The 15,867-nt window shown below is 44.1% G+C and overlaps 4 protein-coding genes across 6 annotated transcripts; 1 reads left to right on the top strand and 3 right to left on the bottom strand.

Annotated features, from left to right (window-relative positions):
* Positions 1–1,015: 1,015 nt before the first annotated feature.
* LOC9639085 (pleiotropic drug resistance protein 1) lies at positions 1,016–7,307 on the bottom strand. Of its 2 annotated transcripts, none has more exons than XM_024682300.1 (24): positions 6,503–7,307; positions 6,330–6,450; positions 6,191–6,279; positions 6,057–6,141; positions 5,851–6,010; positions 5,722–5,798; positions 5,609–5,662; positions 5,462–5,552; positions 4,782–5,413; positions 4,418–4,734; positions 4,211–4,371; positions 4,058–4,161; positions 3,844–3,997; positions 3,667–3,792; positions 3,474–3,595; positions 3,094–3,417; positions 2,750–3,040; positions 2,616–2,699; positions 2,431–2,564; positions 2,155–2,382; positions 1,921–2,092; positions 1,612–1,866; positions 1,191–1,553; positions 1,016–1,139 (listed from the first exon to the last, which is right to left on the bottom strand). In XM_024682300.1, exons 1-23 carry the CDS (start codon positions 6,931–6,933, stop codon positions 1,284–1,286), a joined length of 4,482 nt encoding a protein of 1,493 aa, XP_024538068.1. In that variant the 5' UTR covers positions 6,934–7,307; the 3' UTR covers positions 1,016–1,139; positions 1,191–1,283. The 2 variants fall into 2 exon arrangements, with proteins under 2 accessions (XP_024538068.1, XP_024538067.1); XM_024682299.1 differs by having other exon boundaries at positions 3,844–4,161; positions 4,782–5,060; positions 5,112–5,413.
* A 110-nt stretch (positions 7,308–7,417) lies between these two features.
* LOC9655719 (protein-L-isoaspartate O-methyltransferase) lies at positions 7,418–8,679 on the bottom strand. 2 transcript variants are annotated; one of them, XM_024682297.1, is made up of 8 exons: positions 8,598–8,679; positions 8,406–8,516; positions 8,243–8,274; positions 8,089–8,193; positions 7,911–8,034; positions 7,781–7,852; positions 7,643–7,716; positions 7,418–7,604 (listed from the first exon to the last, which is right to left on the bottom strand). In XM_024682297.1, exons 1-8 carry the CDS (start codon positions 8,650–8,652, stop codon positions 7,509–7,511), a joined length of 669 nt encoding a protein of 222 aa, XP_024538065.1. In that variant the 5' UTR covers positions 8,653–8,679; the 3' UTR covers positions 7,418–7,508. The 2 variants fall into 2 exon arrangements, with proteins under 2 accessions (XP_024538065.1, XP_002977320.1); XM_002977274.2 differs by having other exon boundaries at positions 7,418–7,592.
* An 846-nt stretch (positions 8,680–9,525) lies between these two features.
* Positions 9,526–11,183, top strand: LOC9655718 (protein ECERIFERUM 26-like). Its single transcript, XM_024682296.1, has 3 exons — positions 9,526–9,629; positions 9,687–10,146; positions 10,200–11,183. The coding sequence occupies exons 2-3, from the start codon at positions 9,712–9,714 to the stop codon at positions 11,019–11,021; spliced, it is 1,257 nt and encodes a 418-aa protein (XP_024538064.1). The 5' UTR covers positions 9,526–9,629; positions 9,687–9,711; the 3' UTR covers positions 11,022–11,183.
* On the bottom strand, positions 11,070–11,684 carry LOC112348922. Its single transcript, XM_024682298.1, has 2 exons — positions 11,544–11,684; positions 11,070–11,478 (listed from the first exon to the last, which is right to left on the bottom strand). Exons 1-2 carry the CDS (start codon positions 11,563–11,565, stop codon positions 11,096–11,098), a joined length of 405 nt encoding a protein of 134 aa, XP_024538066.1. The 5' UTR covers positions 11,566–11,684; the 3' UTR covers positions 11,070–11,095.
* Positions 11,685–15,867: the final 4,183 nt, after the last annotated feature.

Genomic DNA, 15,867 nt, shown 5'->3' with positions numbered 1-15,867 from the left:
TGGCATAGAATGCCTGTTCTATAGTCTAATACCTTTAGTTGCAATGAATACCAGCAGTCCACCTCCAAAGTGTCAGCCAGGAGAAATACCAATTCGCGTGCTCAAGAAAAATGCCACAAAATTCGAACGTCCCAGTGCCAAATTGCAACAAGCGCGGGAAATCCACGAGGTTCCATGAGTTTTTCGTTTTGGTAAATTGACTTTGCACATTTTGTAGCATGCCGTGTATCGTTAATATGATCGACGAGCACGAGCATCTGGAAACCAAATATTGAAACTCCTGAAAGCTCCTTCACCCTCTCTCAGCTTTGGCTGGCGGACGGGATGGGAAGCACAATCGAAGCTGGGTGGCATGTACGTAAACCAAGCCCGCCAGCTTTTCAATGATATACACGCTAACATGCATTGATGCTTAAGGTGTATCCTCGTTTATACGGTGGGAGCGAGGAGCCCACTTGTTCATTTACTGGGATGGCTACAAATCAACTGGTTGCTATAACTTGGTTGTCCCCCTGGATTTGTCCAAGTGAGCAGCAGCGTCGCGCTTGGAGGCGTTCTAGCGCCATACTCTCAGCGAGGAGGAGCTCAATATGATATCACGTTCACTCTGTTCCAGGTTAGAACAAAAGAGGAGGGGGAGAGGTGTTCACGGGATTGATGCAGGGGCCCTCGACGAAGGCGTGGTGGCTTCAAGTTGGCGGACAGACCATTGGCTACTGGCCTTCTTCTTTGATTCCAAATCTCGCCAGCGGGTCGCTCAGTTTGGTGGCGAAGTCTACTACAAAAGAGTGAGGAAGATCCAAACTTTGGAACAACATCGCAAATTGATCGCCATGCTACTACGCAGATGGGGAGTGGCGAGTTTCCAGCAGCCGGTTTCGGAAACGCTGCCTTCCATCGAAATCTATTCAAAGTTTCGGTGAATGGCGGGACCTTGTACTTTGAGCCGCTCGGGAATCTGGGAGAAAAGCACGAATCTTCTTCCTGTTACAAGATAGGAGAAGTAGTCTTCAGAAACGGGAAGAATAGCTTCTTCTATGGAGGGCCTGGTATTAGTGCAGCATGTCCTTAGTATTGAACCTACAGCTCCCATGACTGAGTCTCTGCTAGACATGTCTATACTATGAACGGTAACGAAGCTGCAAAATTTCTGAAGTTAGTCAAGGATACGAGCAAAGAACACTACTTACCAAGTTTGTGTGCTCTTCAAACACTTCTCCGAAGCAGTGCACTGTAAAATGGTGCCAAGAATCACAAATAGTTCTCTCAGCTTCGAAAGAAGGTCAGCGCCTCTGAAAGTTCAAATGCTTGATGCACACCGCAAAGACGAGAGCAAAGGTAGCGATGAAGACGACTTGCATGGCGGCTGCTCGGCTTACAAATGAGAGCTCGAAGTTGAAGTGATCCTTCATGAACTGCCTCACCGTCTTCGGAGGCTGGTCTGGGATTGCCAGGAGTGTGTCGACGTCGCCAAGCTGCGAAGTAAACAGGCCGTAGACGGTCCATGCCACCGGATTTGCCCAGTAGTACCATCTCCACCACACGGGAATTCTCTGCAGCCAAAACAGCCAAGCTAAGAGCAGAAACGCTTGAACGGAAGGATCCACGAACCTTGTATGGTATGATGAAGCCCGCGAAAAGGTTCCAAACTCCGAAGAAAAATGCCGAGACAACTGCTGCGATCTGCTCGTTTGGAGTCAATGCAACAGCCATCATCCCATAGAGCGTGTAGTAAAGAAGTCCCGAGAATGTGAAGAAGAAAAAGTAGGACACTTTGACGATGCTCCATTCGAATCCAATCATGGAGTACGTAATGGAGCCATAAAGAAGAGTTTGAACCAGAGCATATGGAACTTCCACAAGCACCTGGACAAAAGGAATGATCGTCTTGACCACAGAAGGAAAAAAGAATCTCGTTACCTGAGCAAAAGCGTAGGGAAGCGCAGAATACATTCCGGCAGCTCTTTCGCGGTAATACGCAGTACGCTCCGTTGCCACAACCGGTTGAACCGTGGATGCGTTGTTTACACCCAGGAAAAGAACTGCTGAATAGAGAACGCCAATCAAGTTAAACAAATCTTGCTGCTTGCTTCTGCGGCATACAAATAAGTCCGTTGTTACAATTTGGTTTCAAGGAAGCACGACTAATAATACCTTCGGGTTCCAAGGTCCCAGAAAATTCCACCAAACAATACAGCTGACACGGCCGTAAAAAACATACGAATCACGCAGTACTGAGGATTTCGCCAGTATGATAGATGTTGCTTCCAAAGGCAAATCGCACACTGTGAGATAAATGCCTGAGGATATTTCGTCGGGAAGTGCAGCTCCGGAGTGTCTTTCGAGCTCTGAATTGTCTCCCTGATAAGAGCCTCATTTTGTCTGCATAAACACAGTTAAGTGGCTCGCACAGAATTAAATATAACCTACTCGCATAGAGATGACTTCCTGTAAACTTCTGCAAAATCGATTTCGAGACGAGCTTCAGACATTTGAGACGTTACTTCCAATATCCAGGTAGCAGGGTTGTGACCATCTTTGATTTTTGGTACGCCAGGAACACCCTGTGAACAAGACGGTTATCACTATAAAAAAAACAGATGCGCCCAAGGTACCTCAAAGTAATGGATGGCTTCAGCAGAAAATTTACCAAGGGGACCTGCATAAATTAATTGTCCACCTCGTTTCATCAAGAAGAGCTGCCATAAACCACGATCAGAGAGCGAGAAAAGAATGAGCAAAGGCTTACCTCGTCAAAGGCTTCGAATATATCTATGCTGGGCTGATGTATAGTGCAAACTACGGTTCGTCCTGTGTTAACGGTGTTTCGAACTGTTCGCATGACAATTGCAGCAGCTCGTGCATCTAAGCCTGACGTAGGCTCGTCCATGAAAATTATCGAAGGATTAGCAACCAGCTCCACAGCAACAGTCAAGCGCTTCCTTTGCTCAACGGATAGCCCAGTAACTCCGGGCACTCCAACTAAAGCACCTCTTAGAGATGCAAGCTCGACAAGCTCCAGAACTTCTTCAACAAACATCTGTACAGTGTATGTAGTTGAGTACTTCTCAAAGCGCAAGAACTGCAACTTACCGCTCGAGTGGATCTGTCAACCTTTTCCGACAAACGCATCCACGCTGAAAAGATCAAGGATTCCTCCACAGTCAAATTTGGAGAATGGATATCATTCTGTTCGCAGTATCCTGAGACCCGAGCAAATGTTTCCTGCTTTTTTGGGCGACCCGCTACTATAATTTCCCCTTCAATGTATCCACCGGTTTTCCTACCGGCCAAAACGTCCATTAGCGTTGTTTTTCCTGCGCCACTTACGCCAAGAAGGGCTGTGAGAATTGCAGGCCGGAAAACACCACTAATGTCTTGAAGAAGCTGTAGTTTGTTGCCTTGATGTTTCATCTCCTGCAATTGCAAACGGTCATTTACTTGATGTGTCTAGCAGTGTGATGGCTGCTTACAGGAGGCATATCAACAAAATAGCTGATATGATTAAACGCTAGCGATAAAGGTTGAAATGGTAACACCATCCCCTTCAAATAAGTTTTGAGCCTGCCACTTTCTCGTGATTGCAATTCAATACCTGTAAAAACATTCACATAGAAGAGTAAGAATTAGAAAAAAAAGAAGAAGAAGAAGCGAAACACATGTTACCTTCTTCGATATCACGTAGACTATCAGGCTTTGACGAATCCACTTGTTGTAAATATATGCGTGGAGCGTCTGATGATCGTTCATTTAACATGTCCTTAGGAACAATGGCTTGTGACTTGCCAATAGCTAACAGAACTTGAATGAGAACACATTGGAACGCTTAAAACAGCTGCTTACGGTTCAGGTAAGTCATTGCCAGAATAAATCCAATATTGAACAGAGTGGCAAATCCAGTGACTGCTCCGACACCGATCCAGTACCAGTACCACTTTGGAAATAGTCCACGTGTTAATAGTATAGCTTCTCCAACTGTGCTGGAAAAGTTCGATGGCTGAAACAAACTTATCAGTCGATCAGTTTGCCATAATTTTCTAGCGCGTAAAGTTGCTACCTTTTGCCATCTGGGTGCAAGAAACTCGTTCACCGCAATCGCATTTTGCCCATACATTAGAGGAGAAGTCCAGTATCCCCATATCCACCACGGATGTATGTCCTCTGCATACAAAACGAGATTTATGGCATATAGAGAAATAGTAAACATTACCTCTGCTTATAACGAATCCCCCCAGACAAATAATGACGAGTATAGCAAAAGCCCCGAAGGTATTTGCTATAACCATCGTCCGTCCCAAAGCAGCAATCAATCTAAAAAGACCTTGAGCCATTTGATTGACAACAAAAAATATTAACACTTGTCCAAAAAATCTGAAAAACGAAGATCAAAGTTAGATAAATAATAACTGGCTTATACCTGCTCCATTGCGGTGCAAATCCTATCACCCAGTACGTAAGTATTACCCATGCTCCCGCTTCAATTAATGAAATAGGAAGTCTGGTAATAATCATGGGCCAAGCATACGCCCATGCAGGATAGAACAACGAATCCCTTTGCTTGTAGAAAACTGGAAGCCTGAAGATGGTCATGGCTAAGTCAGCAAACCCGTTAAACATGCCCGTCAGCAAGGCAAAAAACATAGCTCCAAGGAAGACAACTCCATCGTCTACGGTTTGGTGCTTCATTTCAGTTCTTATAAATACGGTCATGGCGATAGCAGCAGTAATTAAAATCTGTCATGGCAAACTGTAAGTATGCAGATGATAGAGAAAGAGGTTACCTGGAACACTGCGAAAACATAAACGAAGGCGTTCCGCTTTATGAGCAGCACTTCTTTTGCAAGACAAGCCCGAAATAATCCCCAGCTGCTCAGGGCATATCTTTGTGTCACAAGAGCGGCAGGATGACTGCTGGCTTTGTCGAATGGTTTCTCAAGTTCTTCAGCAAGCTTCTGGCCAGCCGAAAAGCCCTCAAAAGCCCTCTGAAAGTCGTCAACTGAAACGTAGCTGTAAGCTCTTGTACCAGTCCAATATTGAGCTTGATCTTTCCTCGATGTTACCTGCGTATCAACAACATTAAAATCAAGCCGTTTGATGTGAAACTGGTTTACCTCTTGAAGGAAGTCAGCAACACCTTTTCTCTTAGGACACTTGAAGCCTTGCGATTCAAAAAACTCTAAAACCAGTTCACGAGGTCCATGATAAACGATCCGTCCCTCTGATAACAATATAACGTCGTCAAACTGGCCAAATGTTTCGGGTGCAGGCTGAAGCAGAGAGATCAGTAGAGTGGCATCCATCACATGCACGAACTGTCTCAAACACTGAACAACTTGAAACGCCGTGGAACTATCCAGGCCCGTGGAAATTTCATCCATAAACAACGCTTTCGCAGGGCCAACCAGCATTTCACCTGTAGCAAAATCAGAAGGTGACTATACAAAGAATCTGACAGCTGAACCTGTTGTCACCCTTTTCTTCTGACCGCCGGAGATTCCTCGATGCATCTCGTCTCCAACAATGACATCAGAGCAATTTTCAAGGTCAAGTATCTGTCAGGACACACATACAATTAGTCACGGTTGCAAGTAAGCAGATGCTCACACACCTTCATCACGTAATCAGTCACAAGGTTCGTCTGCTGACCCTGCAACGAAGTTGCCTGAGAAATCCAAAAATCCATCAGCAAGAGTCGTAAACATACGAAACAAAAAATATTACTTTCATGAAAACGTCAATGTCCGCATCCGGTTTGATTCCAAGCGCCTTTTCCCTCCTCAGAAGTTCAGAAAGCATTTCTGCCACAACGAAACATCAATATATAAAACACTCACCGATATTACCCGTTACCGTATTTGCTACCAACCCCTTGGCAGCAAGCGGAGAAATCAAGAGTTTCCCTGACAGTCATTTGCCCGCTGTGTAGATCGCTTTGACTGATGTACGCAGCAGTCCTTTGCGGAACAAACTCGTCCATTTGATGTCCATTGTATGTGACATTCCCGGTGACCTGATAAAACAAGTACTTTTATGTCTCGTCCTTGTCTCATGCATACTTGTAAATCCTTGTTCAGTTTTCCTGCCAGAGCCAATAAAAGCGTCGTCTTTCCAGATCCGGGTGGTCCAAGGAGTAGCGTCAATCTGTGGAAAGAACAATTTAATAAAGGAAACGAACTCGGTAACTTTTCACCTGGAAGGTTTGATGATCCCGCTGGTATCTCGTAGTATTGTGAGAGTCCTCTTGTTAGAGGAAGGCAGGTGCAGCGCGCTGAGCAGACTCTGCAAAGTTTGTCGATACAACAACAGGAGAACGTTTATGAAAAGAGCACCTCGGCCGAGTTGTTGATGAAGTTAATAGGCGTTGGAAGAGCCCTGCTTCCCACGTGGACCTTCGCTTGCACATTTAAGTGCTCAAACCTCACCTCGATCTTGGGGAGATCAATGCGGACCCTGGGAATCGTAAAGCACACCTGAGATAACACACTGTGAAGTCTAAACTTACCTGTTGATGCGATCACGAAGTCTCAACAGTAGACGCTCGTTATCCTCTTCGGCAGTCGGAATAAGCCTGGACAAAATCCTCCGCCTGTCTTGCACATCCAGCTTCGAAACGTCAACTTCAGCCTGAGTATCAGCAGCACAGCCATTCTTTGCTGCATTGTCACTGAGCAAAATCCCCTTCCTTGCACGCTCAACTGTAGGCAGCCTCTCGAGAGCAGCCCATATCAGCAACTCCCCATCATCCAAATCCCTGTGGAACGAGCCGGTGCTAGAGAACGCATCGCTGAGCCGGCTTGACGTGCTTCTCTGCATCTTTGCTAAGAAAAGTTCATCTCCAATCCCAAAAGCACGCCTTATATCTTCTGAACTCAGAGAAGCCGTGCAAGCAGTCATACGGACATCTTTGGCAATCGGCGACGCACACGTCGTCATTCCTAGTGCTGGTTTCTTTGCTGGTAAAACTTGGCTTCATCCAAGGACACAATCCTGGTTTTGCATAATCCGCCTTGTTGGACTGGTAGGTCCGCTGCTGATACCATCATTTCTCCAATGGATCATCTCGACGGCTGTCGACGGCTGGGCCTTCTCCATAGCTCTAGCGTGACATGAAATTACGTCGGCCAATGCTCTGTGGCTCACACTTTCTTCACGAAAGTTCAACATCGTACCAGCAAAAGATGCCTTTCACTGCCATGGTATTCTAAGGTTTCCAAGTGATCTGCTCGGCTAGCACTCACCAGATCTGTGACAGCAACAAGAAGACGAATATTAATTAGCGCAAAACAATTGAAAACAACGATAAAAACACTTAGCTCTGTGGCTAGAAGATGTCGACGACCACTTGACAGAAACACGCAACTTACTTGGAAGCAACAGTGGACCCAAATCTCAGAAAAACCATACAAGCTGGTCCCGATTGTCGTAATAGAATGACAACGATCGTAAGCTTTTACCATTATTCCGATCTTTTGGCCACTCTCGCCCTCTATTGCATTTCGGCATTTAAATCACACGAGAGGCACGTAGCTTACACCCATCTCAGTTCGTTTTTTAATGGACCCGTCTGAAAGTTTGTCTATGACAACTAGATCCTGCATTAACATCTGGTTGCGTATAAAATTTACTAGAAACAACCACTTACCTGTAAGAAGCGTCCTACTGGAATCACCATACGGCCACCGGGTTTGAGCTGGTCTACAAGCGCTTGCGGCATTTCTGGCAGCCAGCAATACAAGAGTTAACAAAAGCGGTAAAAGCCAAAGAGAGACTCGAATATTACCAGCAGCTGCCGCTCCAACATGAATTGCATCGTAAGGTGAACAAGCCGGAAAGCCAAGCTTGCCATCTCCAGCTTTTACACACAGCGCACCGCATCAGAGTGAATCAGCACAGAAGAAGACAATGCATACCGTGGACGGACAGAGCTCCAGCGTCAAGAAGCGACACCGCTGGTGTTCTTCTGATGTTTTTTATAGACGACTCCACAAGCTCGGGGATGTGCTCAATTCCCACAGCTTTTCCAGTTTGTCCAACCTTCAAGAACACACACACAATAAAAACTGAGCTCATCAGTTCGTTCAGACTCACCATCAACGCGAAGACCGCAGTCAAGTAGCCGGAGCCGGATCCAACATCAAGCACTGCCATTCCCGGTTTGAGATGATCCGCGAGCATGGATACGCAGTAACCATGCTGCCAGAAACACTTTCACTCCTGCTTGCTACTAAAACGTGTTTCTTACCATGTGTGGAGCTGAGATTGTCGCGCCGTGCCCTGCGAAAAACAAAGAGTGACAAGCCTTCTACGAGAAAAAACATAAGTCCCCACAAAAACAAAAGCAAAGACAATTATCCTCTACTCTCAAACGAGCAAGCAAACAAAAGAAATTTAAGCACTGTCCATACCAATCGGCTGGGGCGCATCTTGATACGGCGATCCTCCCCGCGGCACGAAAAACGCTCTGTCGATCCTCGCCATCGCGTCAGTCGCGGCGGCAGAGCTCAGGATTCCATTCTCTGCGACAAAACAAAGCCAGCGATCTCACATGAAACAGCTCCAAACAAGCGCAATGCGGGGCGATCTGACAGCTGACATACTCTGGAGGTTTGCGATCAGCTCCTCGTTGCTCCTGCCGTGGCACCTCCAGCTCATCGCGCGCAAGAGCCCTAAGTTCTGCCCTAGCCGGCGATGCCGATGGCATCTTTTAAATTTTTGAAATGGACACGCTACCGCGCGAAAGTTTCAAACTGCTACCAACCATAGGAAAGAACGGAAAGAAGAGAATTTGCCCAAAGCATTAAAAACGCTGGCCACCAGCCAGCAAAGCCCAACCACGCCACACCACCACCTTTAAAGAGGGCAAAAAACAAACAAATCACACAGTCACGCGACCTTGTTTGACAAGAATTGACCAGAGGAGTCAACGCGTCCACGAGAAATTACTCGGGGCTAGGGCATTGACCAATTTTGACCACCATTGACGGAGAAGTCAACGCGAAGATCCCTTTGTGGCATTCAATGCCCGCGCAACAACACCACCAACTACGAACAAACGCAGGTCGTCGCGCTTATAAGAAATTCCTGGGGAGAAGACGATGAGCGAATCAATCCCCTCACATTAATTCCACCCATTGACTTCGCTGGCCGTGTAAGTAGTAGTGTGTGTTGGTGCTGTTGCTCAGTGCTGCTGGCTTGTTCTAAACTTTTTTTCTTTCTCTTTTGGCCCCCATCCATCTTCTCTTTTGCCTGTCTTCTCCAACACACTTTGATGAGCCCCACCAGCCATGGCCAGCCAGCTTTGGTGCCTGCAATTGATTGCAAAGTGAGTGGAGCGAGGAAAAGAACTTAACGAGAGAGAAGAGGGGCATTATAAGGACCCCGTGCTTAGCATTCGCGGCCAAATCCACCACTCTCCCTCTTTTCCTTTCCCCATCACTCCCTTGAATTTACCTCCACAACGCTTGCTTATCTCTTCTTCAAACTCCACCAGAGGAGCGCAGGGGAGTAGCAGCAGCAGCGCTGGGATCGAATCAAGGACGTGCCTGGAGGAAAACGATTCCTGAGTACTTCCCAAAAGCGAAAAGAAAGAAAAAAAAAAAAGACCACCACCACTCTCACCTCCAGGAAAGGTACAAATCCCGAGTCCCGAGTAGCGACTTAGTCCGGATATCTCGTCGTCTGTGCAGGCAAATCCACAGGCCTGTTCCAGCAATGTTGAAGCAGCAGCACCACCACCAAGTCACAATTCATGGAGTCAAGACCGTGGTTTCAATTCATCCCTCCCAGCTCGCAATCCACCCCGTCTCCAAGCTCGACAGCATCCTCGGCAACTTCTACCTCCACACTGTCATCTACTTCGACAAGGTACCTACTTCCTCTCCCTGGGAAGTCGAAAGAGAGGAGCTCAACTTCTCCCTGGCCGAAGTTCTCGATCTTTTCCCCTCCGTGAGCGGGAGGCTGCGGGTGCTGGACAACGGCAACCTGGGAATCAAGAGCAACGATGCCGGCATCCGAGTCGTGGAAGCAACCTGCGACTCGAGCCTCCGGGAGTGGCTCGAGGCGGAAAAGGACGGATCCAACCGGCAGCAGCTTCTTCCGGAGGTCCGAATCTCCGACTACAGCGTCTCTCCGCTGCTCGCCATCCAGGTAAGTTTGTGTGCCTCCGGAGAAAGCAACACGAAACCAATCCCTTCTTGCAGTATACTCTGTTCCGCGGCGGAGGCCTCGCTCTCGGACTAAGTTGGTGCCACATTCTCGCCGACTTCATGTCCATGGACCTGCTGGTGAAGCTCTGGGGTGAGGCTCACCGGAAGCAAGGCAAGCTCTCGTCACGTCCCACGTCCAGCGTCGACGTCACCTCGGCCGACGTCCAGCTCCCGCAGCCATTCGCGCACACCAACTTGAGCATCAAGGCGTCGGAGCTGGACACCCGCGTCTTCCACTTCGGCTCCAAAGTGGTCGAGGCGATCACGCGCGAGTCCGGCGGCGGCGGCGGCGAGACGGAGGCCCTGTGCGCCGCGGTGTGGAAGGCCGTCGTCAAGGCGCAGGAGCAGCCGAGCAGCGGCAACTCGCGGTTGTGCTTGTGGAGCAACACCAACTTGGAGCGGAACCGCGGCTACTTTGGAAACTCTGCCACCGCCTTTAAGTTCGTGGACGCGGTCTCGCCGCTCGGTCAGTCCAGCGTGAGCGACGTTGCAAAGGCGATCCAGCTGGGGACCAGGACCAACGGATCCTACAAGTGCGCCTCCTCCTTCTTCGCCAACAACGTTCTCTTTTGCAACTGGGCCGCCAACGTTCCCGTCTACGACGATGCCGACTTTGGCTTCTCCAAGCCGTTCTACGTCGAGTTCCTGGCGGCTCCGCTCTTCGGCGAGGGGATGGTGACCATCGCTCCCGGCCGCGAAGGCGGGCGCAGCAAGAGCGTGTGCGTGTCTCTTCAATCCGAAGCCATGAAGAGGCTGCTGCAGGAAAGTTATTTTGGTAGCTCCTCCACCAAGCCAGCTAACGGCGTGATCTCTTGACGCATCACGCATTTCTAAACTCGTTTGTGAAACGCTCCAAGATCGTCCTAGGAGAGGCGATGAATCCCTGTAATCTATTTCTGCCAGAAAAAACGGGAAAACGTCCGTGCGTTTGGAATGGAATAAGAGAAGATGAGGAAGTTCTCACCTCTATAATTGAGATCCAGCGACTGATCAAGTCGATTTATCGTGTAGCCTGCCAGAGGAAAAGAGAGACAAGAACTTCGAAATGGCTTTACATAGCTGGAGCGGACAATGACTGTTTGCCCGGAAAAAAAGATTATGATTCGAGCACGCGATTCGATCGTTTTGCTGGAATGGAACTGTAAGAGAGCCCGCGTGTAGGACACAATCGCCTCGGCCGTGCAATGGAGTACCTTGTGATAATTGTCTATAAGGTCGAGCAAGGTCCGAATCCAATCCAACACGATCTCTATCACTTCGAGAGATAGATGCCCTGACAAAAGGCACAAACTTTACACAAGCAAGGACGAGTAGAAAAGAAAAAATCTACAACAATACCAGTTTCGTGGATGAGCTCCATTGCGATGTCAATGGTACTGATTTCTTGAGTTCCATACCCACGGATCAAGAATATAGCTCGGGAGAGAGCTACATTCTCGGGGCTTTTGGGGCGGAGTTTTAGGGTTAGGAGCTCAGGAGCTTCGGGCAGTTGGGATGGAATCCGGCCGCATAGTGGGCAGTGCTCGGTCGCTTTGCTATGCCCCGTGAGTCCTACCTTTCCCAGTTAACTCTAAACAGTTAGTCGAGTAACTTAGTATTTATATGGTTTTCTTTAGACGCATTTGTCCAGAGATCAAGATTTTTCTACTATTATCATGAGATTTATCTCTATTCTTTCTCATATATGGTATCAAAGGTTTGAGTTCAATTATAGCTCATTCTACTGAGGTTGTTCTTGAGCCATTAGTTTTTACAAGTGACAGTTACAACACAGCTGGAGTGTTCACATATCCAATGCCATCTTGGTAGTGATTGTTTCACCAAGATGGCACAGTTTCATCCTCTAGAAGAAGAACTTCTAAGCATTGGCAATTGGATGGTGTTTGATATATTTGCATTTCACAAAGTATATTATAGTGATTTAGATTTAGTTAAGAGTTCCAAGTTAATTGGAACCATATTGTCAACAAGTTTGGAAGGGATGGAAAAACAAGTTTTGTCACCTTAAAAATTGGAATAGGATATTAATTAAATTGTTCAGGAGTACTTAAATCACTTTTAGTATGCTTTCAATTAATTCAAAAGGTTACATTTGGTATAGAGAAGTCTCAAATTCAACTCTGCTATAAAGAATATCCATTTGTATATAAATACTTTCTTTTTTTTCTCTCTCTTATTTTTCTTCTCTTCTTCTCTTGAACTTTAATTTTTCTTGTATAGATATGAGATATATGACTTGAAAGAGGATAGAACTTTACCAAGATTCAGCTCATCATAGCAGTAGGTTTTTTGGCACAGATTCTATTGTTAAAGAAGATGTCATAGTTATTTAGACACCTACTTTGTTACATAGGTTTGTAGTGTTCTTCTATTGCAAATTTTATAAATCTTTCTTTTTTATAATTTTTTTTCTTATCAAATATGTTGTGGGTGCTGTAAGGCATGAATTTCCAGACAAATCATAGCTACTATAATCTTTTTATCAATGTTTATAGGAAAAGCTTGAATATAAAAGATGCTAAGAATTGAGGCTCTTTACATTCTGAATTAGGAAACTTTTAATGTCTTAATAAATTGTTACATAGTTCATTTGGAAAGGTTGAGGAACTTTTCATCCAGATGCAAAATCAAGGTTACAATTCTATTAACTCGTATAACTTTTGTTTACTTGTTATAGGACCTAGAGAAATACGTGTGAACCAAGTAATGATATAGATAATTGTTATCTATGGCAATGTAGTGTTTAAACTTCATAGGGAACTTGAAGATTAATTAGGCAAGAGAGCCTTACAAGGAAGAGATGCTTTTTACACTAAAGATTGTTGAAAGCATATGTGATTAGCATCAACTATAGGAACACACTCCATCCCTTCCACACATGCTTGCTCAGGCTTAACAATATAGGCAATTCTTGAGAATCTAGAATAATGCAACAAGCAAACTCTTTAGCGAGCATTGCCAAAGTGTAGTGGTTTTCTCTATAGTCTTAAAAGTATTTTTCCATTTATATAATCTTGCAAGTTGATTATATGATTGTGACTTTTGCTTCTGACTACTACACACAACATCAAATTTGCAAATGACTAGACAAGCATGCATAGCATATAGTGGTAATGGCTGCAATACTAAAAAGAAGAAGAAGAAGAGATAATTTTAATAGGGTAATTTATTTTATTTATAAGCATGAATTAACATTATGAGCACCACTCATTAAATTGAGTTTTCATTTTAGATCTCAATTTTATCTGATAGAACAACTATATAGACATACTACTTAATAAAGTATTGTGTTTTAGGTATTTGTAAAAATGATAAGTAGGCTCTAAATATATAAGTACACCCCTTTTTTATACAAGGTGAACATGCCACACTATCACAAGCTATCAAGGAGTAAGGTTGTTTATTCACATTGGTTGAGAGCAAAAATACATAAAATTTGGAGTTTGATCCATATTTCAGTATGTTGATAATCATGTGTAATTGCTATGCAAAGGCCTCCATGCAGCATTTACATAAACTCTAATTACTTATATTCTTTGTAAGTGCTTCTATTTTGTATAGATAGGTGAATTCTTTTGTTCTATGTTTAAATAAATCTAAAGTTTCAAAAACTTCATAGAATTTACTTTTGCATCCTTAATGTTATGCATCCTCTTTTTCTACTTGGGCATAGCTCAACATGTACTCCATAGCTTCCACCCTAGACATATAATGATCTTTGCTAATATTATTTTTGAAAGCAATGGAGCGCAACTCATGGATTACCCTTTTTATCTTAAAGATGGAATTGTTGGCTTTTCTAATTGTAGAAAAGGCCTTGATGCAAGAGAGCTAATGTCATTAGTATATTTGCTAGGAGAAAATCTCTGTAATGCAATGCTAAAAGTCAAATGACAAAAAGTTTGAAAACAGATATTACTTCAAAATATTTTATGTGAAGTTAAAGTGATTGAATTCAATGTTTCTTATAAAGATTATATCTAGTTGTTATAAACTAATATAATTATCTAGACTTTTATGAATAAGCACATCTTTAAGCTTTAAAATATATATGTATATATAGGAGTTTGTTAAGCTGTATATTTATAAATTAAATTATTTTTACTAAAAATTGATATAATTATCTCTGAGTTAATTTTAAAAGTCAGCAATTTTAGTTTATTAGGACAGTTTAAAGATTAGATTTATTATTAAATTTTTCTTATAAAAACTTCATTATTATTATTTTCCTCTGATATTTTAACAAATGAAAATGTTGAGCAGATCATGAAAATCAACATATAGTTTATATTAATTTATTTCATATGTTATGTATGTACTTTAAAAAGATTTACAAGATTGTTTTTGAACAATGTTCTATCTTAGTAAGACATCATTAGAAATTTATTTTCGTCTAGGACAGCAGAGCTGGATTCCTTGCTAGTTCATCAATATATTTTTGAAAAATTAAGCTATAAAATTGAATTGGAAACTGGCTTGCCATGTTTTAATTTTTTAATCATACATTTATATTAGTAAAACATCAGCTAAATCCAGTTGTTATAAGAAGCATTCTAAATAGAATCTCAGTTAGATAAATGCTATCAAAGCTAGACAAATCTTTCTCATAACTACCCAATATCAGCTTTTGTCAATATCTGACTTCCAGATAGAAAAATCACGATGTACTTATTCTCTGATCCTCACTAAATCATGTCTCTCACAATCGTCACCAAATCACATCTCTCGCTACTTTGCATGGTCACCTGCCACTCCAGGCAGAGCGTGTTGGGATATATCAAAAAATTTGTGGAACTTTACTCGCAAGCCAAGGAGAACTAAACAATCTGAAGGATATAGTTGCACTTTGAGTTGAAGTTGTCCAAGCCTGATCAAGCCCACACAAAAGGCCAGTCAGTCAGGCCAAAAATTATTGAGAAAAACAATATCATTCCATTAGTGATTGCTGGCTCGACCTCGAATGCACAAAATGATACAAAGAACGTTTGACATCATGCAAACTCACTGAATACGCATCATGAAGCTCTAACTTCGGAACAGATGAGTCACAAGCCTGAACAAACTGCTTCCTCTGCAGAAAAGCAGGAAAAATACACAAGATAAATCAACCATTCCATTCTGCAGGAGCAAAAGATGGGTGCATGTGTGAGTATCAGCTTGCTTAACACTTGAATTTATCCCTAACTAAACAAATAAAGTATAGTTTATAGATTCATCCGCTCATCTGCACGGCAGCATTTGTGCCACGTCATTACAAGATGTGTTGCTAGCCAAGTCAGCTATTCTACCTCTTTTTCTTGTGTTTTCCGCGACGGGGATAAGGAAATGGCGCCAGGACGAGAGATTGTTTGCAAAGGTCTGGTCCCGCAATCTTCTTTCGGTTGATCGATCGATCTTTTCTTCCTCCAGCAGCAGTGTCCTGGGAGCCGGAGCAGCTCTCTGTCGAGGACATTCTCCTCGGATGTCAGAGTGCGAAGTGAGATTGGAATTTTGGAAGTCCCTTTCATCTTTAGAACCCCACAAAAAAGCTCGAATATAGCCTGTAGGCCCCGCATGCTCCTGGTGAACAGCACATAAAGCAATGGACTCTCCTGTATTTCTAAGAAGAAAGTCTTATAGAGAGCATACCCACCATCCGGCCAAAGCATCTCAATGCTGAAGG

The sequence above is a fragment of the Selaginella moellendorffii genome, unplaced genomic scaffold (genome assembly GCF_000143415.4).
Source record: "Selaginella moellendorffii unplaced genomic scaffold, v1.0 SELMOscaffold_34, whole genome shotgun sequence".
Classification (NCBI taxonomy): Eukaryota; Viridiplantae; Streptophyta; class Lycopodiopsida; order Selaginellales; family Selaginellaceae; genus Selaginella; species Selaginella moellendorffii.
This window is presented reverse-complemented; position numbering and strand designations above follow the sequence as displayed.

Bases quoted from the DNA above. Each gene is read 5' to 3' on its own strand.
- LOC9639085 (XM_024682299.1), bottom strand. From the start codon at position 6,933: ATGACGACGTGTGCGTCGCCGATTGCCAAAGATGTCCGTATGACTGCT. The intron at 5,061-5,111 runs GTAAACCAGTTT...GTTGATACGCAG, and splicing joins TTGCTGACTTCCTTCAAGAG to GTAACATCGAGGAAAGATCA. The intron at 2,700-2,749 runs GTAAGCCTTTGC...GGTTTATGGCAG, and splicing joins TATTCGAAGCCTTTGACGAG to CTCTTCTTGATGAAACGAGG.
- LOC9655719 (XM_024682297.1), bottom strand. From the start codon at position 8,652: ATGAGCTGGAGGTGCCACGGCAGGAGCAACGAGGAGCTGATCGCAAAC. The intron at 8,194-8,242 runs GTAAGAAACACG...TGTTTCTGGCAG, and splicing joins CAATCTCAGCTCCACACATG to CATGGTTACTGCGTATCCAT. The intron at 7,605-7,642 runs GTAAGTGGTTGT...ATACGCAACCAG, and splicing joins CAGTAGGACGCTTCTTACAG to ATGTTAATGCAGGATCTAGT.
- LOC9655718 (XM_024682296.1), top strand. From the start codon at position 9,712: ATGTTGAAGCAGCAGCACCACCACCAAGTCACAATTCATGGAGTCAAG. The intron at 10,147-10,199 runs GTAAGTTTGTGT...CCCTTCTTGCAG, and splicing joins CTCCGCTGCTCGCCATCCAG to TATACTCTGTTCCGCGGCGG.
- LOC112348922 (XM_024682298.1), bottom strand. From the start codon at position 11,565: ATGGAGCTCATCCACGAAACTG. The intron at 11,479-11,543 runs GTATTGTTGTAG...GCCTTTTGTCAG, and splicing joins GGAGCTCATCCACGAAACTG to GGCATCTATCTCTCGAAGTG.